General features: G+C 49.8%; 1 protein-coding gene across 2 annotated transcripts in view; it reads right to left on the minus strand.

Moving 5' to 3' along the window:
* Positions 1-25,548, minus strand: part of ITGA6 (integrin subunit alpha 6) — an 86,901-nt gene that overhangs the window by 13,389 nt on the left and 47,964 nt on the right. For both annotated transcript variants that reach the window (XM_075529260.1, XM_075529261.1), the window contains exons 7-23: positions 23,120-23,313; positions 22,695-22,783; positions 21,873-21,991; positions 17,847-17,945; positions 17,543-17,604; positions 10,284-10,444; positions 9,960-10,103; positions 6,974-7,089; positions 6,658-6,847; positions 6,306-6,389; positions 6,139-6,218; positions 5,927-6,004; positions 5,735-5,837; positions 3,663-3,836; positions 2,018-2,116; positions 1,797-1,907; positions 1,612-1,710 (exon numbers count right to left, since the gene is read on the minus strand). In XM_075529260.1, coding sequence (XP_075385375.1) covers positions 1,612-1,710; positions 1,797-1,907; positions 2,018-2,116; positions 3,663-3,836; positions 5,735-5,837; positions 5,927-6,004; positions 6,139-6,218; positions 6,306-6,389; positions 6,658-6,847; positions 6,974-7,089; positions 9,960-10,103; positions 10,284-10,444; positions 17,543-17,604; positions 17,847-17,945; positions 21,873-21,991; positions 22,695-22,783; positions 23,120-23,313 — 2,002 coding nt within the window. The remainder of the gene's footprint in view (positions 1-1,611; positions 1,711-1,796; positions 1,908-2,017; positions 2,117-3,662; positions 3,837-5,734; positions 5,838-5,926; positions 6,005-6,138; positions 6,219-6,305; positions 6,390-6,657; positions 6,848-6,973; positions 7,090-9,959; positions 10,104-10,283; positions 10,445-17,542; positions 17,605-17,846; positions 17,946-21,872; positions 21,992-22,694; positions 22,784-23,119; positions 23,314-25,548) is intronic.

Consider the following 25,548-nt stretch of genomic DNA (forward strand, 5'->3'; position numbering starts at 1 on the left):
GTTCAGATAGATCTGGGAAGCTCACTAGATTTCAGCTGGCTAAATGACTGACATCAGAAAATGCCCATTCGTCAATCAGGACTCAACTTAAAGAGAAGTCACACACCATCCCTCGGTCCTTCCTCCATTCGGTCTCTTGGTACAACATGCCCCCGCCCCCAGGTCTCTTGTGATGTGCAGTCAGTCTACCAAAGAACCCGACACATTCCGCACGAGGAACCCCAACCCGTTCAACCTGTGTGGCAACTGCACAGATGAAGAGAAGGTGTGGACTAGTTTTGAACCGTGAAAGTAAGGAGAGCAACAAATCAAGATCTCAAAGGTTTCCTTGCAAACAATGGGCCCCCAAGCAAATCTGCATTCAAAGGGAAGGTGCATTTCACACACTGCGGTCTTTAAAATCTGCTCCGGGGCAGGATAAGGGAAATGGAGCTTGACCACAAGTGTGGATAAAAAACACTGGAGGGATTCTGTAGAACCAAATTCAAAATCAGCAGCTAGAACCGCGGACACTGTCTTCAGGAAATGTTTCAAACCCCCGCTTCAGCTGGGCTGATCGGAGTGTGGGGCTGAGATGCAGGAAGGGACTGGTTCCAGGGTACACTGAGAATACATCTGAACTAGGGCACCGCCCAGCGAAGGCAGGCCCAGGACAGAGAGGGGCTGGTGCCGGCCTGGCTGTGCCCCGCAGGCCGATCCCCGAGGAGCTGCAGTGCCTGGCTCTGAAGCAAGGGGAGAGGCCTGTGCAAGGGGGGCGGCATGTTCCCGTCATTATCCGGGACACACACTCAAGAGGGAGAACGTGTTCTGAACTCATCCTAAGGGGCGTAAATCAGGGCCTCTCTTGCAAAGGTTCAGTTCTGGGTTCATGTGGAGAGAGGTTTTCCTATAACGAAGGGTCTGTGGTGGTACACTGAGTTAAGCGTTGGGTTGGCCAACCACAAGGCCAGTGGATCAAATGCACCAGCCGCATGAAGGAGAAGGAAGAGGCTGTCTGTCTCCGTACAGATGTCAGACAGGCTGAGAAACCCGTGGGCAGTCCTATTCTGTGGCACGGGGTCTCTGCAAGTGGGAGTCAACTCAATGGTTGGGATTTTGGTTGGGGCTGTGTCTTCCAGTAACTGCATCTGGTGACACAGGCACGGATGACCCCATGGACAAACATGACATTGCCATCATCCTGGCACTGCGATGACGGCTGTACCAGCCGAGACCGTACAAGCCATGGGCTTCTATAGGGCTGGAAGGGATTCTTCCACAGGGCCAATGGCTCTCAAGCCTACCACATACTCTGAGGAACAAGATGATCCCAGGTTCACATATTTTTCTCAACGACTACTAAAACACAGTGTGGCTTGCTGTCAGCTGCAGGACTCGTGGCACCCCCCCCCCGCCCCCCAATGGGACTAGACCACTGTGATTCAGTGGGTTGTCATTGGCCACTTGTTAGAAAGAGAACCAGAGTCTGGAAAGTCTGGTTGTAAAGACAGTCTCTGCTTTCTCCGTAACAGGGTAAGACCGTGCAATTGAGGACAGGAGCAGCCAAAGAGGCCGTGGGCATGGAGACCGTGATTTTCAACGAGCCGAGCGAACACTGGGGCCCCCCCTCACCTGAGTGCCTGCGTTTGGCAGCTTGATGTTTTCGGCGGCGGCAGTCACGTCGATGGAGGCCCGCATCAGAATGTCCAAGTAGTTCAGTTTAGAGTATTCCTGTGAGAGGCAAAGGGAGTGACTAAGGGGAAATGGGCTCGCAGGTGGCAGCTGTGACTGCGGGCGGGGCGGGCAGAGACTCGCACCTCTAGAAACGTGCTGTTCCACAACCTCGCGCGCAGAACCACGGAGGCCTTGCTGTCCAGGCCTCGCAGCGGGCACCTGATGGGCACGCACTTCACGTTCACACTGCAGTTCTCCAGGGAAGAGGAAGATCACTGGTTACTAGGCAACGTTGGGGGGGGGGAAGGACGACCTTCTCCCCCCACCCCGCTGGCCAATCTTCTTGGCTCCTGAAAATACTTACAAGGGTCTTGTATTTTCTCTCGGCAAAGAGAGAAAATTTCCTGCTGTCGTCGGTCTGTTTCTCGGCAGTCTCCCGTTTCCTTCTTGAGTGGCGAGACTCCTGCGAAGAGTTAGAGCCGAGCCAGTCCCGCCTGCACTTCACTACCAGGCAGATCCGAATGGGGCACAGCCTCCCCGTGAAGGCCGAGTCTCTCAATCCGCGATGGAGCTCAGCCACTCTGCTCCCGGCACCAAAGCCCCGGAGCTAACTTTGTTGGGCAGCCAGTGTCTGCTCGTCCCAACACACGGTCAGGTTTGTTCCGGCAGTTCCTTTCACGCTGACCAAATACCCGCTCGGATGCTCCGACTCCCCACCAAACGGGTCCAATCTTCTTCCTGCACCCCTACATGGCTCAGGACCCCCTGGAGACAGTCCACGCAACCTGAATGCCTAAGCGACGCCGAGGACTGGGGAAAGAACGGGGCAAAAGCTGCCCCACGACTAATTCAGAGGGGAACACTGAAGTCAGAGATGGATGAGGGGCTTCAAAAAGTTCACGGAAAATGGCTGCTGCCTTTTCATTCTATTTCCTCATGGACTTTTGAAGCCCCCTGCACTCCGCCCCCCCCCCCCCAAATGACAAGTTGTCACCCTGCACCCTTCCTTATAATAACCACTGGGGAGACTAAGCTGGGCCATTCTGGTTGGCTTGTTTGTTAAGTTGAGGGACAGGGCACCAAGCTATCTATCAGCCACCCGCTGTGAACACTGCTCCCACTCAGTGACCTTGTATTTTAAAATGGGCCCGCAGTGAGGAAGCAAACATTTATCAAGCAGGCGGCCGTGGGAATGAGCCATCAGTCACACTGGTGTGGAGCAGGCTCCTGTGGGGGGCAGGGAGGGCCTGGCGCTGCCTCTTTCTAAGAGAGTGACTCTGCATCCCGGGTCAGGGTAATTACACTTCTTACCTCCCAGGGCCACCAAGGGAAAGAAACGAGAAAGCAGCAGACAAAATGCTTAGCACAGTGCCTGAGACTCCACACGACTGTGCTCAGTACATACTGCCTTTAAGAGAACCACGAGAAACTTCCAAGAGTCTTTGCTAAGGTCAGAATCAACTTGACGGTAGTGAGACATTTTGTGTGTGTGTGGTTTTTTAATAACGTATAGATAATACCTTTTCTTAAAAAAATAAGGTATTGATAAGGTACTGCATTTGTTATAAGGTACCGATAATACCTTTTTGCCATATATTTGGGTCTGTTGGTTATTTTTATGGCAAATAAATGCAACACAGTTTTGGTTGGTGCAATGAGATGAGAAGTTAAGGTTGGTGGTGTGCTTACTGCCTCTAGCCCCCTAGGACCATGTCCCATTGCTCTTTATCAATGCTGCCATATTACATAATCGTTGGTCGTGAAGCTAGAAATCCCATGGCCTTGGATCAACACTATAGGACTCTCTGCCTCTTCCCCAGGATGGTCACTACCCAGCCGAAGCTCTTCTCTGGCGTGGTCACTCCATAATGTAAACCAAGATTCTGCAACGCCGAGGGGAAAGACCACCATGCCCCAATGCCAGTTTCCGAAGGAGCGTGATGACTTCCCATCCAGTCACCTTTGCGCATCTACAACTATGGGGACAGCGGACCCATCGGGTCACATACCTTTAGGTTCAAGAAGTTGACTTCCCCTGGCGGGTCACAGGTGATCATTTCCAGTCCTTTGGATTCCACTTTCACCAAGTAAAGCAACCATTTGCCGTTGCTGATTTCTTTAGGCCACTCAATGTTCAAGGTTGCTGTGCCAAGGTTTTTCAGAGGCTTGCCCAAATTAATTACCTGTTGGAAAACCGTACCTATTCTTCAGTATGATTCTTTATGGCAACGTTAAACAGCAACGTTAAATAACAAGTCCCTGTTACCCAGAGAAAAAAGCCCAAATATCTGACCCAATCCTTCACTAAAAGTGCAGGACCCAAACAGAAAATTTCGCTCGAAGGTTCTTGCCAGTACACTTTTGTTTTTAAGACGATCAAAGACACAGAAAGCAGATTAGTGGGGTTGCCCAGGGCTGTGAGGAAGGCATGGGGGATGGGAATCCCTGCTGATGGGTGTGGGGTCCCTCCCAGAACAATGAAAATGATTGCCGTTAGGTTGTAATGATGGTTGCGTAGCTCTGTGGATACTAAAAACCAATGAATCGTACGCTTTAAACGAATGAGCTCTATGAGGTCTGTTATGTGGTCTATATCTCAATAAAATAAGACGGACTGGGAAAAACAGAAAACCTTAGAGAAATTCATTGCTAATTCAATCCAGAAAACCTGCAAACTGCAACAGAATTGGCACTTGGATGGACCACGTCCTCCACCTGCCCAGGACAAGGGGAAGAGTCATGTGCACTTGTGCGCTGCTTGGAAACTACCTGCTGGAGGATGTCATGTGGACAGAGGAAGTGTCCCAACCTGCTCCAGGCCACCCTCACTTACTGTAAAGTAAAGCGCTCCTGTCTTACACTACCTGGGGAGTCTTGGGGAAATAACCAAGACCATAAAACCATATGATCGGCATGAATCTAGGCTGGTAACAGAGCAACTTCCTGCCACAGAACCCGAAAGTCAGAGGGAAGGACCATCTTTGCCTATGTGGAGTGTCCTGCTCCAGAACCCAAGACTTCTTTCCATCAACCACACTTGCACAGAGATCATGGCCACCACCATGACCTCTCGTGATCGTCTGCGGTGCTAAGAGACTCAAAGATTGAACTGTGCTCTCCAAAATAGGTGCCAACTTGGTTGGGCCCTGAGCCCCATGGTTTGGCAGTTCTGTTATGAAGTCATAACAGTGCAAGCTGATGTGCTCAGTCAGCTTAAACGGGAATCAACATGCTTACTCAGGTCCCAGCTCTGATACAATGTAAGGGCAGTTTCCTTGGGGTGTGGCCTGATCACCTTGTTTCTTTACTAGATAAAGGGAGAGAGAAGTGAGCAGGGAAGGAGGGACCTGACTACCATCAAGGAAGAGCTGGGAGGGGACTCTCCCTTTGGACTCCAGGACCCTGCACTAAGAATCTCCCAGGCATGGGGGAGACAGATTCCCAGACACGTGGAGCCCCAGCTGGCCTTTCTCCAGAGTCAGCAGAAAAAGAAAGCAAGCTCTTCCCAGAGCTAAGAAAATAATGGCCTTTTGTGATATCGGCATATCCCAAAGTCACAGCCACTCTCACAAAGGTGGGCTTGTGGAAGGGAGACGATGCCACCACCCATGCCGTCACCAGCATTTAAGAAAGAAGGCCTTCGAATAAAGGAATAAAACTTTACACATTCTAAAGCCACATATGAATTATTTCCTCGTCAACTGTTGTTTTGTAGGCTCCCCGTAGAAAAAGCAAGCGTTACTTTGTGTCTAAAGCATACACATTAAAATTCTACCTTAGAGCGGGGGGGGGGGGGGGGGGGGGGGGGGGGGGGGGGGGGGGGGGAGACGGACCGTGATTCTGAACAAATCTGAAATTGAGAATATGCATTGAAAAGCACACACCGATCCAACCTTTTCAACGCTTACAACTCAATGGTGTCAATTATATTCTTTTGAGTTCTACAACCGCCCCCCCCACCTTCCTTTTCTGAGGGGCCCCTCCCCCAGCACCTCGCTGTTCAGTTATTTATAAATCCCATTTATTAGACTGTCTGCGTTGGGATAAGGGAATCAATCCGCGGGACTCTGCTCCCACTTACCCTGAATTCGTACTCTATTAAACTTCCCACTTCGTCTTCGGACTTCATCGCTTGCTCGCCCTTAACGGTGCCTCCGAAGTACACCTGGGAGGGTTTGGCCACGCTGTTCAATGCAGAACACACCCGTGTGAGCGAGGACCGAAAGGGCTCTTTCAAACATCGACTTGTGGTCAACTCAACACAGACACTTACCCGGAGATCGATAAGAGCAGCTCAATAACCACCTTTGCTTTCGCTGTAATTGAAGCCAAATTATCCTGATTGCTTGTTCTGAAATGAACAGGAAAACCATGGGGCTTTAGTTTACTCGCCAGCTTGCTTAGTACGACGATGCTGCTTTCACGAGCTAGACCAGGCCGCCGCCCCACCGCACGGCATATGGGGGCCTGAAGGAGCTCGCTTACGTTTCCATCTTGAGGTTAATGTCCAGATCCGTGGTGTCGAAGGTGACCTCCGTCGTACTTAAAATCAAATAAAAGGTTACCTGAGAACAAACAAACAACCGCTGAACACCAGCCAAGCAGAGCCGTCAGGCAGCAAAAGGTAATCCAGTAGGGAAGGTGCCACCTACGTTGGAATTCCTTTTGAAAGGGTTCCCGAGCTCACAGTCCACTTGCGAGCCGTTCTGGTTGGCGACGCAGCTCAGCTGCTTCTCCTACAAGAGGACAAGGAAGTCGTTCCCAGCTCCTCATCAGCATGGGAACCCCGCAGCAGGCCTGCCAAACACTTAGCAGTGGGTCGCCACCGGGGTGGGGTGGGGGTCAAACGACCCTTCCCCAGGGGTCGCCCGATCCACGACAGTAGCTCAATGACAGTGATGAAGTAGCATTGAAAATAATGTTATGGTTGGGGGTCCCCACCACACGAGGAACTGCATTAGAGGGTCCCCGCGGCAGGAGGAGGGTTGAGGAGCACTGACTTACAGGGAAAGACCTCAGTTCTCGATACGCAGAATAGGTCAGCGTGTCGGGGAACGTGGCGACGAGCTTAGCTTCGTGGGCATCGTCGCCGTCGAGGGTGGGGTTTCTCGGATCGGAGGGGCTGTTGGTCACCGTTATTTCTAAAGCGATGTCCTTCTGGTCTTTCAGAACGAGTTCGGGAACGCCTTTTCGGCTGTCAGAACACAAGAGAGAAAACATCACAGTGCTCCCGTGCATTCAGCCACCACTGCTTACTGAAGGCCGCTTGACGAGGTAGCACGCTCGGGTCACTTTGCTACGGTGGCAGAGGGGCTCTTACATTGGTAAATAGGAAAACTTGTCTTGATTTCCTTCCCGGGTACAGAACTTATAGTCCAGCTTAAGGTTGCTATTACAGATGTTGTCGTTTCCACATCCCTCTTTTAAGAAGTGTACCTGTAAGATGACAGAGTCAAAATCAGTGCACTGGCGTGCCGCCCAGGCCCCAGAGAGGCCTCTACACAGGCGAGGGGCTGTTTCCACATGGTTCATTTCCTTGCAATGACAAGGTCACTGGCAAATCAAGTGTCAAAGACACTGTGTCAAGCATCTAATTCCCAATCTATGTTGTAAGATTGCTCTGACAGGTGCAGGGTGGTGGCGAGGAGGAGCTCGAGGTCTGTAACATCCCGGGTCTGCAACACCCCGGGTCTGCAACACCCCGGGTCTGCAACACCCCAGGTCTGCAACACCCCGGGTCTGCAACACCCCGGGTCTGCAACACCCCGGCCCGGGTCTGTAACACCCCGGCCCGGGTCTTTAACACTCCGGGTCTGCAACACCCCGGGTCTGCAACACCCCGAGTCTGTAACATCCTGGGTCTGGGGTCCAAACTCGGCCCTGCCATTGACCGAGCTGTGTGGCCCTGGGGGTGTAGTGGTTAATGGTGGGCTGCTCACCCTGTGTCAGTCATTCAAAACCACTGGCCGCTCCACAGGAGCAAGACAAGGCTTTCTACTCTAGTAAAGAGTTACAATCTCGGAAAAAACCTGTGCTATCGGGTCAGAATCGACTAGGAGTCAGAACGGACTGCATGGCTGTGAAAGAGACGGTGGCTTAGGCACGCCACTTAATCTTTCGGAGTCTACCTATCACCGGGTATCACGAGGAGTCCATCATCCGGCTTGTCTAAGGCTACAGTAAGAATGCTTAATGATACAGATGATATGCTTGGTAGCATAATGACACACTTCAACTCCTTTAATTTCTCACAGCGGAGCTATGGAGGAGTAGACTCTTATCAGCCCCACTGCCATGGAGTCAATGCTGCCTCACTCACAGTGACCCTACAGGGCAGAATAAAACTGTCGCCTTTGGGTTCCGAGGCTGTAGCAGACTGAAACCTCGTCTTTCTCCCACAGAGTGGCTGGTACGTTTGAACCACTGATCTTGTGGTTAGCAGCCCACCATGCCCCCAGGGCTCCTTGAGCTCTAGGCCAGGAAGCAAGTGACAGGAGTACTTAGCACAATGCTAACTGTTCGGTTATCACAGGGACAAGTAATTAAACACTCTTATGTTTAACGTGGCTACGGGGCTGGGAACATGTACAGCTGAAACATCAGTAACGATAAATAATATAAAATACCGAGGGCCTTCAAAGCATAAGGTCCTGTATTTGGTGGGGATAAAGACTGACAGCACAGACTTAGGCACCAGCTCCCAAGCCCAGGCCGCACGCAGCAAGGACTGATTTCTGAAAAGCCGTGTTGGTGACCCATCAGGCCAAGAGGCCGAGCAGAACAGACACTCCAAGCCCCACCGGGCTTCGTGCACACGCCAACCCGAGATGACATCAAGTGTACTCCTTGGAGCTATGGAGGGTGGATGAAGCCCCAAAACGATTGCCCTAGGATAATCTTTATACCTCTAACCAAAAGGGTCCCCAAAATGCAGCATAAACCCACCAGGTGTTTAGATTAACTAGTCCGATTGCCTGCCCTGAGCACGGTGCCCTTTTAGGACCTACGCAGATCAAATGGCAAGGACAACCCAAAATGGCACAGGGACCTCCGGGAGAACCGAGTTTATGTTAATGGGGCGGAACAACTCGAAAGAGGGCAGAGAGGGGGCACACAACTGACCGATGGGATCAATGCCACTGAACATGTAGGAACTATGGAGCTGGTCTGGAAAAAAAAAAAAAGATGCCACAAGGCTCAACCTAACCCTGCTTCCTAAAACAAACAAACCCACTGCCGGGAGTCAAGGCCGACTCACAGCCACCCTGTAGGCAGAGCAGGACTGCTCCATGGGGTTTCTGAGGCTTTAGTATTTAGGGAAGCAAATTGGTAAGGGCTGCCTTAACTTTCTCATGTGGAGCCGTTGGTGGGTTCAAACTGCCAACCTTTCAGTTAGCGGCCCGATGCATAACCCCGTGTGCCACCAAGGCACCTTCAACTTGGCTTCCCAGTCACCCTAAACCCTTGAAAACAGACCCCACCTCATATGCTATTTCCAGCAAAGCACACAATACACGTGCAGCTTTCTAAGGTTCCTTAGGCTACATGAGGCGCTCAAAGACTATTCCACTGCCAAGAATCTCGTGTGGTGCTGGACCTTGAGAGTCCTGGATTTGATGAGTTCTTGGTCAGGCTAGTCAAATGGCTTGACTTCTACATCTCAACGTTCTCAGTGAGAAACCGACAACTCCGCCAGTGAATACGTGCGGCACTGCTAAGCACAAGGGCTGCAGTTCAAACCCACCAGCCCCTTAGCAGGAGCAAGACAAGGCTATCTGCTCTCAGGGACCCGATATAGTCACTGTGAGTTGCAATTAACCTGATGGCAGGGGGTTTGGTGTTTTTGTTTTATAATTAGCTGCAGTGGCTAAAAATCATGAAGGGGAAAAAAAAAAAAAAGAAATCCTGTCTCCAAATTCTACCTGGTATCTTCTAAGTCCATTGCTAATTTGGGAAACAAGTCTCAGACACCCAAATCCACTGTCATCGAGTTCACCTAAGACTATAAATCCTCATGGGAACAAACAACCTCTTCTTTCTTTCCTGGAGCAACTGGTGGGCTTGAACCATGGACCTTGAGGTTAGCAGCCCACTACCCTCCCTTTCTCCGACACAGTATCTATTAAAAATTTTATTGGAACAAAACTGACTTAAAGCAAAAGGCACTAGTTCCAGTGCCTTCAAAGGCATGTGACTTAGCATCTCTCTCTCTCTCTCTCTCTCTCTCTCTCTCTCTCTCTCTCTCTCACACACACACACACACACACACACACACACACACACAGCCAAACAAAAAAGAAACTTACATCTGCTTGAGCTGTCTTGGGTTCGTTGGAATTCAGAATGGGAAGAACTTCTGGAAGCGAATTTACTCTTCTACGAGAGCCAGACTCTTGGATCTCCACTGAAGCAGTGATAGGGATGGGGCGCAGCTTATCTCTGATATTTTCCTGGAAAGGATACAGTGACAGGGTGAAGGGCCCTAAGTCACAGACAGAAGAACGCTAACCAGAAAGTCCAAAAGAAAGTCCTAACGAATGATAGGAAGGTTGCTAGCGTTAAGATTCAGAAACACAATGTAACTCATCCAGTCTTCTCTACAAGCCAGGGGAGGCCCCCTGCAGCCTCACCTGCAGCCAGAGCTGTTCCTCCATGCACGCCTCCTGCTTCTGCCTGTTCAGAGTGAGAACCCGAGTGTACTTGGGCTCGGAAGCCTGGCCTCGAAACTGTACTCTCGACGACAGCCCTGATTTCCTCCTTTCCTTTTCGGCCTCGAGCGTGCCCACGATGACTAGACAAAATGAGAAGGGAAAATGCACGTAAACCTCAAGTGCGCCCACACACAGTTCAGCTGTTGGGTATTGCTGAGTCCCTTCAAACGTATTTTCTTGCAGATGAACACTTTCACCCGAGCGCCAGGGTTCGTTTGGGCTGCTCACAGACCCGGATGAGTCACGTTTGGCAGCGCTGCCCTTCCGCTGCAGCGGCTGGGGACAAGGCTGCAAAGTCAACTTTCCGTCAGGCCACATGGGGGAGCTCGAGAATAAGTCAACGCCTCTCAGCAGGGTCCACTAGGAGTTGTTTTTTTCTGGATGAATTCAATGATTCATAGACTGCTACTACAGCTGTCTAAACTCTAGAGGGGCCCAACATGACACTCCCTAAGGGCCAGAGTCAACTCTCGGAACTGGCGTAGGGCCTTGCGAATCGGAGGGTCTCTACAAAGCAGTACCAGGCTTTGTTAGGAATCCAGAGTCTGTTAGGAATCTGAGGGCAGAATCGATCTTTAGCAGGACCAGGAGCTGACTCTTCCGCACAGTGAAGTCAGTGATGCAGGATGCTTAACCAATCCAGAGGCACCTCGGAAAACAGGCTTTGGGAGGGTCCCGGCCTTGAAGACTACTCTGTCCACCTGGGGTCTCCAGGAGTCCGGGTCGCAACAGCAAGTCCAGCAACTACCCAAACTCACCGCCATCGAATCGATGCCCACCCACAACCACCCTGCAGGACGGGCTAGAACTGAGGCGATAACGCGTTAGGGGAGTGGAAAGTGCCCCCTTCTCCAGGGGAGCAGCTGCCGGCTTCAAGGTGGCAACCTTCAGTGTGTAACCACGCCGTCCCAGGGTCCCTAACTAACAACAGAGATGGGGAAAGCTTTCGACAGGGAATGAGACCTTGCACTTTAACATAAAGATGGGGAAATAAAATAGTGATAGAAAGGGAGAGAAATGTGCAACCGAACTTAGTCATAAAAGACACCAGGCCTACTGACGGGTGACTGGTGGGCCCCCAGAGATCATGGTTCTCAGTCACGCCTGTTACAGTAATCAACTATTTCAGATGAGGAAGGCCACGTTAGAGGGCTAGGGCAAGGGGAAGATGGGAAGCAGGGAGACCAGGGAGGAGGTGGGAGGTGGGATGGCAGGCCGAGGGCAAAATGTGCACCGGCTGTTGAAAGTTAGATGGGCTCTACCTTCACCTGAACGCAAAAGAAGGTGAACAATACATTGAAAGGTAAAATACATTCATTCCTGGTGCCACGGCTCTCTAGGCAGACATGGACTCACCACTGAAGCTTCCCAGCCCCACAGCTCAAGACCTCCAGCGGGCTGCCCAGGCTCGCCTGCACCGGAGGCACCCAGGCTCCGATGACCGCAAGCTCGTCTCGTGATTCATGTGTTCCTGGGGAGGCTACTGCAGCGGTTCTCAACCTGTGGATTGCGATCCCTTTGGGGTCGAACGGCCCTTTCACAGGGGTCGCCCGATTCATAACAGTAGCAAAATGACAGTGAGGAAGTAGCAACGCAAATAATTTTATGGTGGGGGGGGGTCACCACACAAGAGGAACTGCTTGTAAGGGCTGCAGCATTAGGAAGGTTGAGAACCGCTGCTTTAGAAAGATGGCGAGGCTTCTCCTCACATGCTTTGGACATGTCGTCCAGAGAGGGCAGCAGAAGGACAGAGGGAGGGAAAAGAGGAAGACCCTGGAGGGACTGGACCCGGCGGTTACAGTGGTGGGCTCAAGTGGAAGGCTCATTGCGAGAATGCACAGGACTGGGGGGTGAGGGGGTGGGAGGGGTGGCACATCTCCTTCTGAGTCAGAACCGACTGATGACACCTAACAAGACCCGCTTTCTGAGATTCACCTTAGGGTCAGGGCCAGAGGACATGGCTCAGGATATCTACTGCCTTTTGTCTGTCGGAGAAAAGAAAAGGAGGCTTACAAGGGAGGTGACCATCCCAGGCCCACACAGTCGGGGAGAGAGCTTCCAAGTCTGTCACAAAAGCTCAAGGTGGGTGTTTCACCAAGGCTCCAGGGCCAGGTTCTCGCTGTCTCTGCGGGAACCACGCCTCCCCTCTGCCAGCTGCCCTCCCTCTGCTCCCACCAACTAACCCCTCCTGACTTACTGGCTATGCTCCCCCCCCCCCCCACCACCACCACTTCACTTCCTTCCTTCCAGGACTCCGGGTGGGATCCCAGAGTGGTCCTTATGTCCCCACCACAGCAGCCTGCTAGGCCATCACTGCCAGGTGTATCCACAATAGGGAGGTCCCAGGTGGTGAATGGCTTGGCTACTTACTAACAAAAAGTTATCAGTTTGAGTCCACCCAGAAGTGCCTTGAAAGGAAGGGCTGAAGATCCACTTGTGAAAAATCAGCCATTGAAAACCCTACACGGGGAGCACATTTTACTCCAACACCAGTTCTACTGCACCCCCCATCCCCCCACTCCAGCAGAGCAGGGCCATGCTAATCTCGTTCCTCACCATTTTCCTCAGGAACTGCACATTTATAAGGGCAGATGAATGGGAATCTAGGTAGGACTAAGTGGTTGCACACACACACATACAGAGAGACAGAGACAGAGGCAGAGAGAGAAACAGTAACAGTATTCCTGTGCTGAAACAATAGCTACTTGGAGATGGAAAAGCACTATTTCTATTTAACACGGTAATTTCTGAGTCCATCTGAAGCACTCTGAAATGTCACCACTGCCGAGTGAAAGGCTCCCAAGGCGGGGCAGCCTCGACACGCCACCCATTTGCCGCTGACCTGCTACCTCCATGGTGCGCCAGATGGAAGTTGGGAAGGAGGTGGGTGCATTTGAACCGCTCATCTCCCAAGCCCATGCTGACCTTCTGTGAACCTCCAGACAGTGCACATCATCTGAAAATCCTTGCTGGCCTCCTCTGCCGACCTGCAGAGGGGCCAGACTCAGACACTCCTCCTTGAGGCTCCATCATAAATCTCTGCATGTATGGAATAGCACCCTGGGGCCTGCCGAGGGGAAACCATCCACTGAAACCTAAGCCTCTCTTCTCAGCATCCACGGAGTATTTACATCTAGCCCCTTGGGGAGCTTCCTGGGAGTTCTGGTCTATAGGCTGGAGAATATTTCAAGGCTATAGGAGCACCCGCAACTAAAATGGGTTCTTGTTGAACATTTTCTGAAAAGAAAGTTCTTTCCATAAACAAACACTCACAGCCTCGAGTTGATTCCGACTCATAGCAACCCTGGAGGACAGAGTAGAACCTGCCCCCGGAGGCTTTCTGAGGCTGCACATCTTCCTGGAAGCAGAAAGCCTCATCTTTCTCCCACACTGACCTTACATTTGGCAGCCCAAATCAGAAGCTCACTCTACTACCTGGGTTCCTTTTGGCCATCAGTAAATACCTGGAGAGTGGGGCGGTTCCATCATTTAAAGACATTTGCACACATGGCATAAAATGCTGCACTACAGTGCAGAGAATGTCTTTGATCATAATTAAGTGATGGATTTGGCGAGGAGCACATTGATGAAATGATACACCCATAGTCAAAAGTGGTTTGACAAATATCAGGTCAGATTGAATAAAAAATTTAAAAACAATTTTTGCCCACTCTGTCTCCCCTGGTCAAGTCCAGGAATCACCCGTTTCTCTTTGCCTCTCTAGTTCACTTCCACAGGATGGCGGAAGCCTGTTCTCTGTGTGGGCAAATGCAAAGGAACCGCATTGGGGTGAAAACAATGAGCACAGTCCTGGAAGACCAATTCGGAGGCCTCAGGTGGATGTTTTCCCACCATTAATAGCCTCCTCTAGCCAAGATGTGGCCGCATCACAGAGCAAAGTAAAACATCCCCGCTCCACCTGTTCACAAGGTCGCAGCACACTGACACCAAGGACGCACCACGCCAGGGTCAGCAAACCCTAGGAAGATGTGACGTGGTACAGCAGTGCAGGGCCCAAGAGAGGGGGCCTAAGAAGAGCAGCCGGAGAGCTAAGAAACTACCTGGAAGGACCACCTAAGATCTGGGCCAATGAAAATCAAGGGCATGGGTGACAGCTCTGAGGCCCGAAAGGGTGAATTGGGCAATGACAGACTTCTCCTTGCCACACTCAAGTTAAAAGAGACTTTTTGAGTTTTTTTAGTTAAAAAAAAAAAGTAAAGGGGGTACTTTAGATAAACAGCTGGGCAGGAGTTAACCACATTTCTATCAGGTAGGTGTGTGGGGGGGGTAGGGGTGTTCTTCATTAGGAATCAGAGCCCAGTTTCACAAATGACAGGTCAGATTGAATAAAAAAATTAAAATCCAGTAACCTGCACACTGTATACCACCACTGCCACGCCTGTACACACAGAACACGCCCTTTGTGTCTCCCTTTTCAATATGCATGGGTGTGTTATATTTGAGAAACATGATAAACATAGGGAACTTAAGAGAACGCATTGCCCTTTAGCCGTGGCAAGAGCTGAAGAACATATGAACAGAACCACCTTCCCCTTCTGCCACGCTTTAGTTTTTAAAAAAAGCACATCAAATCAGATCCTGCGAGACTTGGGTTGTGGGCAAGACCCAAGAGAGAAATCCTCTTGTTTGGCTCCTTTCCCCACTGAGAAAAAGATTTTCTCTGAGTTCCCAAGCACTGGATCTGGTGGCCCCCATTGGAGGAGATGAGGCTGCTATGAAGGCATACTGGAACAATCCCATTTGTCCCAGGATACTAGACTTTACTGTGACCACAGCATGGTTGACCAGGTGCCGCCAGGCAGACTGACTCAGGCTGACCACATCTGGGTCGGGCTAGAAACTGCACCACATGATTCCCAAGGGTGGAGTTGGGAGTTGGGGAGTAGCCTTTTTTTTTTTTAAATGGTGACTGGTAGCTCCATAATCAATTTGGGACTTGAGAGGATTAGGAGTGAAGGGGTGGAGTCTAGCGTGTCATTCATTGTACAGCCAAAGAGGCCGCTGTGTGGGCTTGGCCTTTTCTTGAGAATTCTGGGAGTTCCTGGATTTCCTCCTTGAAGGCGGGAGACAGACACTTCTCTCTGCTCACTCCGTGAGACACTCTACTGACAAGACACATGGTGCTACACCCTGGGAGCTGGAGAAGCCACATGGACCTCTCCTGATGCAACTGGACCTCTGTAGCCAAAGAAGCCACGTGGAGACCCCTGCCAGCACTGAGATGCTCACAATGCCACTGGATCCACTGTGATCCTCCTGCATTTGGCATCATTGCATGTATTTCGTGAGCCTGAAGAGGGCTTTATAGATTGGTATCGGACATATGGGCTAATATGGACTTACGGACTTGATCTGGAGTGGGCTGGGATGTTTTCTCAATATTCAATTGCTCTTGCATATAAATCTCTTTCTTATACACATGAGTGTCTATGGATTTGTTTCTTTAGTCTACCCAGACTAACACAGTGATTTTATTTTATTCCAAAGTGATTATTTTTTATTCAATGTTTTTTTTTAAATTAATCATTTTATTGGGGAGCTCTTACAAATCTTATGACAACCCATCATTCAATTCTATTAAGGCACACTTGTACATAAGTTGTCACCAACATTCCCAAAACATTTTGTACTTGAGCCCTTGCTATCAGTTCTTCTTTCCCCCCTTTGACTTCTTGATCAATTACATATTTTTCTTGTTCTTTGGTGTCTTACACTGTCCACTGTCTCCCTTCACCCACCTTTGTTACTCGTCTCCCTGGGGGATGGGCTATATATCCAACCTTGCGATGGGTTCCCCCCTTTTATCCTCTTCCCCCACATCCCCCCACCAGAGGCCCTTCTGGGTGGACCTAAAGTGCCAACCTTTTGGCAAAAGTAGGCAAGCCTTTTAACCACCTGTATGACTCAGGGACTCCAGCTGTTGCTGACAGGTGCTGTCGTGTGGGTTCTGCCGCACAGTGACCCTCCTGACACCAGCAGGAAATGCTGCCTGGTCCCCTGCCTCATCCTCACAGTGGCTGCCAGACCTCTGAGTGCTACCCAAAATGACACTCAATCAATGTCCCACGGCTACCCATAAGGTTTTAGCGACTAATCCCTCAGATCAAGGACCCCCTGGTGGCATCGTGGTTGCATGCTGAGCTGCTAGCAAGGTCAGCAGTTCAAAACCACCAGCCTCTCGGCAGGAGGAGGACAAGGCTTCCTACTCCTATGAAGAGTTATCATCTTGGAACCCTGTCCTTTAGGGTCACTGGCAGCGAGCTTGTTTTTAACCCCCCTGAAGTGGGGCAGCCTCTTGGCTAGTCTGTTCCCCCTGTGGAAGCTCCAGGGAAGGCAGGGCACCGCGGGTGACTCTGCCTCCAGTATCACAGTCACATACCAGCCACCGCTGCAGGACCAACCCACCGTGGTGGAAAACAGCATCGGGCACTGCTGACACGCGGGCAGACATCCTCCCCACTCACACAGACGCGGCACAGAAAAGCCGATACATTTCAAGCAATTCCCACCACATGATCTCACTTGACCCGACCACAACACATGGGTCAGGAATTATTATCTGACACGTGTTGGGAAGTAAACATGCCTGGAAGGAATAGGTTTGCCCGGGGGGGATAGGCTCAGTCCGCATCCAAGCTGGAACCAGGAGCAGGACCTGAGACTGAGCCCTCGCATTGGCCAGCATTCCCACCAGGGACCTGCACTTGCTCAAGCAAGACACAGCTTGGGCGGTGCGGCCACGGGGCCTCTGAGGGAGGGAGCGGGTGCCCGCCGGGCCCTGGCTCTGCGCTGACTTCAGGCTCCCCCGGCACTTCTCCAACCACCGGTCTCTCACAACCACAAAGTCAATTTTCCACACTGGCTTTCTTTTTTTTTCCCACACTGGCTTTCAAAGACAGAAATTGAGGCAACGGTTGTGGCGATCGGAACTTTCCCAAGACACCCTGTCCGAAAAAGCATCTGTTCGGGGAAAGTTCATGTGGCAGGCGATGTTCCTTCCGTGTGCGGCATCTGCCCAATCGCATGAGGCACACTGAATTAAAAATTTTTTTTCTTTTGTAAGAAAGACTTTATGAGCTCAGGTTGTACGAGGCAGGTGCATTTTTCTTATTACTCAGGGCAGCAGGAACTATTGTACCGAAGGGCAAGGTCCTTACCTATCGGTGGATTATAGCCGGCGGGCTTGGCAGTGTACTCAAAACAGGCCTTCACCCTGAGGCTGGGTGGAAAAGCAAACATGTTATTTGTCGGGAGGACGCCTTCCCACAACAGGAAAGAGAAACCCCCCACTCGTTTCCCCAGCTCTAGAACGCCGACCCCTCCACCCCCGCCCCCTGGGAGCAACTGTGTGCTCCAGTCCCAGGGCAGCTCTCCTCTCTCCACAGCCCTGGGGCTCGCTGGGCAACAAGCAGAGGCCAAGCCCAAGGCCAAGCAGGGGGCGAAGACTGCCAAAGCACTCACCAGATCCCACTCGGGGCCGCGCAAGACATTTTCTGGCGGAGGTCAATTGTGTCAGGCTTCACTGTGATGGTTTTCTGAATATTCACCACCGGCCGGGCCCTGAAGTCAAAAGAGTTAAAAAAAGAAGAAGAAGAAAATAGTTTCAATAACGATGGCTTCCTGAACTCACAGATTAGATGGCTCCCTATCTTCCTAAGCGTGGAGTGAGTTCCGACACACTGAGCCCGGGGAGAGCAGAGAGGTCCTGCCTCACAGGGAGCCTCCAAGCCGGTCAATCCAGCGTGGAACAGCGTGTGGGTCCCAACCACAGACCTTTCCATTTGCGGTCCGCTTCTTAACCGCAGTGGCCCGAGGGCTCCTTTGAGCTACTTCAGAAAACCAAATCCACTGCCACCGAGTTGATCCTGACTGGCGGCAAGCCCACGGGACAGAGCAGAGCTGCCCCTGTGGGTTGTCAGCGCCGTCAGACTTCACAGAGCAGAAAGCTCAGCAGGCGCGCCTGCCTGCCTGCTGACTTCACACTGCTGACCCTGCAGGGAACAGTCCCCACGCATCACCCAGCATCACCCACTGGTAGATCTAGAAAACCACGGTTGGGGGATGGAGGGGATCCTGCACATGCGCACCTTTTCCTTCTCCTTCTCCTTCTCCATTGCTAGACAGTAAGCGGAGCCTTTCCCACAGGGGTCCCACCTCTGCTCCACAGCACCCAGGAAGCTGGGATGCCACGCCTCCCCCACTTCCTGCCACAGAAGTACATCTTTCCTACTTTCCACAGCCCAAAGGGCTATCAGGAGCCAACTTCAACTAAAGGCACCGGTAGTGTCAGTGTCCAGCAAACTGTGTGCGCGCCGGGGAATGGTAAATGCTGCCAGGACTCCGAGCAGACACGCTGTGGTTTCTCTACCAGGAGGTTTCAGTTAGACCAACCCGGGCGGGCTGGCTGGAAACCAACCCAGCCATCGTAAGGACACTGTTTCTATAGGAAAATGCATACCAGGTCCCAGAACTTCTGGAATCATCTACTGGTGAGCTAGAGACAGCATGAGTGGAAAACACAAGTCCATTTATAGTAAAGGTAATGAGATGGTACACACGGCCCAGATTCCCTGATCCCCTTTCTGTATTTCCCTTGATCTTAATTGTTTACTTTTCTCTTCTTCATCTTACATTAGCCCACTGTGGCAGTTACATAACTTGGGCAAAGGGGTGGAGTCTAACCTGTCGATTAGGTAGCGGCTAACAGAGATAAACAGGTACAACAGAGATAAATAGCTCACTGGGGGAGGCACGTGGAGACCCACACCAGCACCCAGATGTTTCCACCACCACTGGAAATACAAGACTCTACCCACTGGCCTGTGATCTTCCTGCATTCAGTGTCATTGCATGTGTTGCGTGAGTCTGATGAGGAATTTATAGACTGGTATCGGACCTATGGGCTAATATCGGACTTAAGGACTTGATCTGGACTGGGCTGGTGTGTTTTCTCAATACACAATTGCTCTTTGATAGAAATAAGAGTGTCTCTCTAATCAACTCTAAGACACCCACTGTTTCTAAAACACATTTCTTCTTAAAATACGAAATTTGAGAACATGCTTCTGCGTGTTCACTTCCCGACTGGTGCCTCTTCAAGATGTCCGAGCGTCCACACGCTCCTGTTTGAGAGGCTGAACACCAACTCATGTCCCCCGGGGCTCCATGTACCGCAAGCCACTGTCCGCAGTTTGAGCTCTCAGACAGATCTGAACAGCATGCTAGGCAAGGCAGGCCTTCTTCGCTCGTTAAGCTGACCCACGGTTGAGCTCTAAGGACTGCATAGAGTACTGTCGGTCCAAGGCTTACAGAGGCTCGGGCAGACATTTCAAAGCGGCTCATCCAGTCTCCATGGTTCCAGAAGTCTGGATTCCACGAGACGCTGAAATTCTGTTCTGCATTCAGCTATTAACTCCTAAGAGATCCTCCGGGCACAGACCTACAGAGTTTTACATATCTATTTCAGTGTCCTCGTGTGACGACACTTTATTCTAACACACGAGGGAACTTCACTAAGTCTATGGGAAAAAAAACCCCTATCGTTACTTCTCTGTATTTCGGCCTGAAACCTATTTGTATTGTGTTGGGGATGTTTAGGCATGTATCCGACACAGACACAACTTTGAAAAGGCAGCACCAGGGGACCATGACCACGTGCCTTGGCACACAGGGTTCTGAAGCAAGTTCAATCGGTCCAGCTGTCTTAAGCTTCACTGGGATTTCTTTACCAGCCCTGAAGCACTAATGGGGCCAGGGTTATGCTTTGGGCTGCCGACTGCAAGGTCAGCAGTACAAAACCACCAGCCGCTCTGCAGGAGGAAGACGAGGAGCTGCAGCCTCAGAAACCCACAGGGGCAGTTCTCCCCTGCCCTCTTGGGCCGCAATGCGTCAGCATCCACGTGACGGTCGCGGTTTGGGGTCTGCGGGCATAAAGCAACATAATTCTTAAAATAAATAAAACAAACCCCAACAAAACAGGAATCGATATTCCTGGGCATTTCTCTAAAAGTAAGAACTATTACATATATACACTACACTATAGCACATAATTTACAAAAGGACAATCAGAATCTACACTTTCCATCAACCGATGGCTGATTAAATGAACACTGGTGAGTTGCAGTATATTGTTAAAAATGACAGGCTGTACATCTGAATCAATAGGCAGAGATACCCGAAAATAGTAAAAACTGAAAACCAGACTAGAGAGCAGCTGCTCCAGCAAGACCCCTAGTGTCACAGCGGTTAAGTGTCGGGCTACCGCCCACCAGCAGCTCCCAGGAAAGAGTGGCACCCCATTGTCCATAAAGATTACAGCCTCGGAAACCCTGGGGGTGTGGTACTTCCAAGGAGTCAAATCAATTCAACAACAGTGGGTAGGCCAATTTGATCACTCACCGCCAACGAGCTGATTCTAACTCAGGGAGCGCCGACCGGACAAAGTACAACGACCACTCTGGTTCCCAAGTCAGTCAATCTTTACAGGGTCAGAAAGTCTCATTTCCTTCCCCTCTGAGCAGCTGCTGGTTTCAAGCTGTCAACCTTGCAGCCCAACACATCACAAGGGCTCCCCTTCCCAAAGGGAAGAGTCTCAAAAACTCATCAAAAATGGTTCTGTGGAACTTGCACGACCTACAATCCTCATTTTCACAAAAGTGTGTTACTTTTAAAATGCAACAAACGTAGATGGAAATTTCCAGTAGTGAGGAAACCCAGGGAGCATGGGACTCACGCTCAGCTGACAGGAATGCCAACCATGGCGGCGTTGTTTATTTGTTTGCTTTTTGGGGGTGGGGGTAAACAGAACCACAAGCCTTGTAAGGCTCACATCCTTCAGCTCGGTGGTTTCACTTTTTGTAATCAATCATTGAGCAAATAATCGAGGGCAGGGACAAACGTGAAGTTTCCCACAGCTTTGCACATTGAGGCAAAAACAACAAAATCACGCCAATCTGGAAAGCAGCATGAATGTCCAATCACAGCACAGCAGCTGGCTACACCAACCACAATACAGCAATGCGACACCTGAGAGACAGCAGCCACCACACGAAAACCCCTGACACGGAAACAAGCTCGCTTCCTGTTACAAATGGGCAAAAGCCAGTCATAAAATAATCCCGATACGACTTCAACGGGGAAAATAAAGCGCATGTACATTCACAGGACACCAGAGACTGGAAGAATGCACACCAGGCAGTTTGGAGTTTAACGACGAGGGATGGCTTAGTTTCTTCTTTATGGTCTCTGTCCTGTGAAACTTTGATATGTACACATTTTATTCTCACCACCTCGTCCAAGTTGAGCAATGTTTTTATCAAGTTGTTACACTATCTACTCCAGAGGAAAAAAACATCTTTGGAATTCACACAAGTCTTCATCTCTGAAGAACAGGCATTACATTGAAATATTTTCCTATCCAGAACGTAAAAAAACTTCAATGCGACCTCATTTACTGAACCTGGAAAAGTCAAGTCAAAGATCACACACCTGAAAACGGTTACGGAATCTGAGAGCGAGCCAACAGCAAGGTCGGGATAGGAATTTCTGTCGAGGTCCATATTTCCGGCAATGGAGTATCCAAAATAAGGTGTTTTACCCTCAAGGACCTGCAAGGAACAGGACATCAGAATGGGCACTGGGTCAACAGCTCTTATTAAGATGCTTTGAAAAAAAACACACGCTTTTTTTTGGAACCGGAGGGGAAGAGTCCATTTATACATTAGAATAAGCAACTATAACTATGTGCATACACAACCGATGCTTTGTACATTTTATTGAGTAGAAATCCGAGGCGCTAAGCCTCTCACAGGATGAAAGAGTAGACATTTGAAGAGGTGGAACACTGAGCGAGATCCACCTGGATATTTCAAAACAAAGCTCTCTGATCTGACCTCTCTTTAAAAAAAAAAACAACCAACAAAACTTTTCTCAGAAGTCATTTTGTAATTTTGGGTGCCTGCATTTCCCACATAACCCTGGCTCTCTGTTTCACTTGCCTGGATTCATGACCATGCAGCACGCCACTGCTGGAAGAATGTCACACCTCTATCCCTTTAGCTTGTCAGGGTAGGAATACTTCTCTGATTTCAAACTTAATGAAGATAGCTGATCATTTAATTGGTCATTGGATTTATTTATATCTATTTTCCAGGTTGTTTTCTAATAATATGTCACAAAAACAAAATCCATGCTACTGTAGATTTCATTAAGAGAAACATGATTCGTGTGAGAATCCACTTAAAACTAAATATTCTAACACAAGGCAAAAACTCGAGTTCCTTACTGTGGCGATCTGGGTTATTCGGTTACCTGTGTTGGCTTGGTATTTATTCCATTCGGGGACCCATGATAAATGAAAACCTTTCCCATGTCATCATAGGGCGCTCCAACGGCAATGTCTGTAGACAATATCACATTTGGACAGACATTAAATCTTCAAAACATCCTAATACAAAGTTTTAAAATAAGGTGCTATAAAAACCCACTCCCTCCAGTCAATTCTGACTCACAGCAACCCTAAAAGACAGAGTAGAACTGCTCCGGTGGGTTTCAGAGGCGGTAAATCCTGATGGCAGTCCATAGCCTCATCTTTCTCCTGAGAAGCAGCTGATAGATTCAAACTGTCGAGCGTGCAAATTAGCAGCCCAAGGTGTAATCCACTACGCCACCAGGGTTCCTTGACATAAGCACTCATTATTTTACACAACCAAATTATCTATAAATCTGTTACCTACCCGGGTAGCCATCTTGATTAATATCGCCAATATTTGTAACTGCAATGCCAAACATAGAATCTTTGGTTCCATTAAGACGAATTGGCTTGACATTTTTCCATCTGCCTTGCTGGTTGATGTAGACGTACACTGCACCGCCAACTTCGCCATCTCTATCAAAATACTGTGGGGCTCCAATAACTATATCTTGCCACCTGGAAGCATCATTAGGGAAGGAACTGTGAACCGTCAGCTAAAATATCTGAACATTTAGGAAAATAGTACCAAACCAGGTATAAAGGATGCAGAGATATGGTAGAAGAGACTTAAAAAAAACCAAACCAAGTAGCCTAAATAAATGCTCTCTCAAAAAGTATTTAAAATCAGAACTTGAATCTAGTTCCCCAAATCATAATTAGAGTGCAGTGGGACTCCCCAAAAGTCCACACTGCCCCATCCAAACTGGCACCAACAGCCACAGATCTTTGCCCCACCCCCCCACCCCTACTTTCACCAGGATATCCTGGATGCTTCAATAGCCCTTAAGAAACCAATCATTGGGTAAAGTTAATCACTTTTTTCAAACTTTCATCCCCTCCTAAGGGCCAACAAACGATCCTTGAACTGACTGCAAGCTTTTCTTTCTTGATGTGTTTTGTTTTGTTCTTTGTCAGTGGTTTGTTGTTTTGTTGTCTGGTTGTATACTGTTGCTTTGTTTTCCTCTGTCTTGTTTTAGTGCATGTTAGTGTCTCCACAGGTCTGTCTGAATAGGACAGGCTGGATGAACTATCTGGAGGAAAAACAACGGGACCGACAGTTCCGGGGGGACTTGGGATAGGGGGAAGTGCGGGGGTAAGGAAGTGGTGTTAACAAACACAGGGACAAGGGAACAACATGAGACCCAAAACGGTAGTGAGCGGGGAGTGGCAGGCCTGGTAGGGAATGATCAAGGGTAAGGTAACATACCGAAGAGGTATAGCTGTAACCCAGGTGGGGACGGAGCAAGGTAGTAAGGCAGGAGGAAAGTCAAAGGAGATGGAGGAAAGAGCTACGAGTCAAAGGGCATTTATAGAGGTCTAGACAAAGACATGTACATGCAAATATATATATGAAGATGGGGAAATAGATCTATGTGTCTATATTTATAGGTTTAGTATTAAGGTGGCGGAAGGACCTTGGACCTCTACTCAAGCACTCCCTCAATGCATGAATACTTTCTTTGATTAAATTGGCACTCCACGATGCTCACCCTCCCGACACAACTGCTGAAGCCAAAGCGGGTGAACAAGCAAATGTGGTGAAGAAAGCTGATGGTGCCCAGCTCTCAAAAGAGATAGTGTCTGGGGTCTTAAAGGCTTGAAGATAAACAAGCGGCCATCTAGCTCAGAAGCAACAAAGCCCACATGGAAGAACACACCAGCCTGTGTGATCGAGTGGTCCCGAAGGGATCAGTTACCAGGCATCAAAGAACAAAAAATCCTATCATTGGCTGCACACCTCCATGATACGATCGCCGAAGACAAACGGGTACATAAGTAAATGTGGCGAAGAAAGCTGATGGTGCCCGGCTATCAAAAGAGGTAGTGTGTGGGGTCTTAAAGGCTTGACGGTGAAAAAGCGGCCATCTAGCTCAGAAGCAAAAAAGCCCACATGGAAGCAGCACACCAGCCTGTGTGATCACGAGGTGCCAAAGGGACCAGGTATAAGGCATCATGCAAATATATATACCATAGTGAATGAAGGGGGAAGTGCAGAGTGGAGACCCAAAGCACATTTGTCGGCCACTGGAGATCCCCTCACAGAGGGTTTTAGGAGAGGAGATGGGTCAGTCAGGGTGCGATGTAGTACTGATGAAGAACTCAGCTTTCCCCCAGATCCTGGATGCTTCCTCCTCCCAACTACCATGATCCGAATTCTACCTTGCAGGACTAGATAGGGCAGAGGTTGTACACTGGTACATATGAGGGCTGGAAGCACAGGGAATCCAGGGTGGATGATACCTTCAGGACCAAGGGTGTGAGGGGCGATGCTGGGAGAGTGGAGGGTGAGTGGGTTGGAAAAGGGAAACTGATTACAAGGATCCACATGTGACCTCCTTCCTGGGAGATGGACGGCAGAGAAGGGGGGGGGGGAGACTCTCCGGATAGGGCAGGATATGACAAAATAACAATCTATAAATTATCAAGGTCTCATGAGGGAGGCGGGAGCGGGGAGAGAGGGGAAAAAAAAGAGGACCTGATGCAGAGGGCTTAAGTGGAGAGCAAATGCTTTGAGAGTGATTAGGGCAAAGAATGTACAGATGTGCTTTATACAATTGATGTATGTAAATGTATGGATTGTGATAAGAGTTGTATGAGGCCCTAATAAAATGTAAAAAAGAAACTTTCATCCCCATGGGCTAATAATCCTGAGACAGGAGTGTACATCTAACATCACAAATCTCATCCTAT

The sequence above is a fragment of the Tenrec ecaudatus genome, chromosome 13, assembly GCF_050624435.1.
Source record: "Tenrec ecaudatus isolate mTenEca1 chromosome 13, mTenEca1.hap1, whole genome shotgun sequence".
Taxonomy (NCBI): Eukaryota; Metazoa; Chordata; class Mammalia; order Afrosoricida; family Tenrecidae; genus Tenrec; species Tenrec ecaudatus.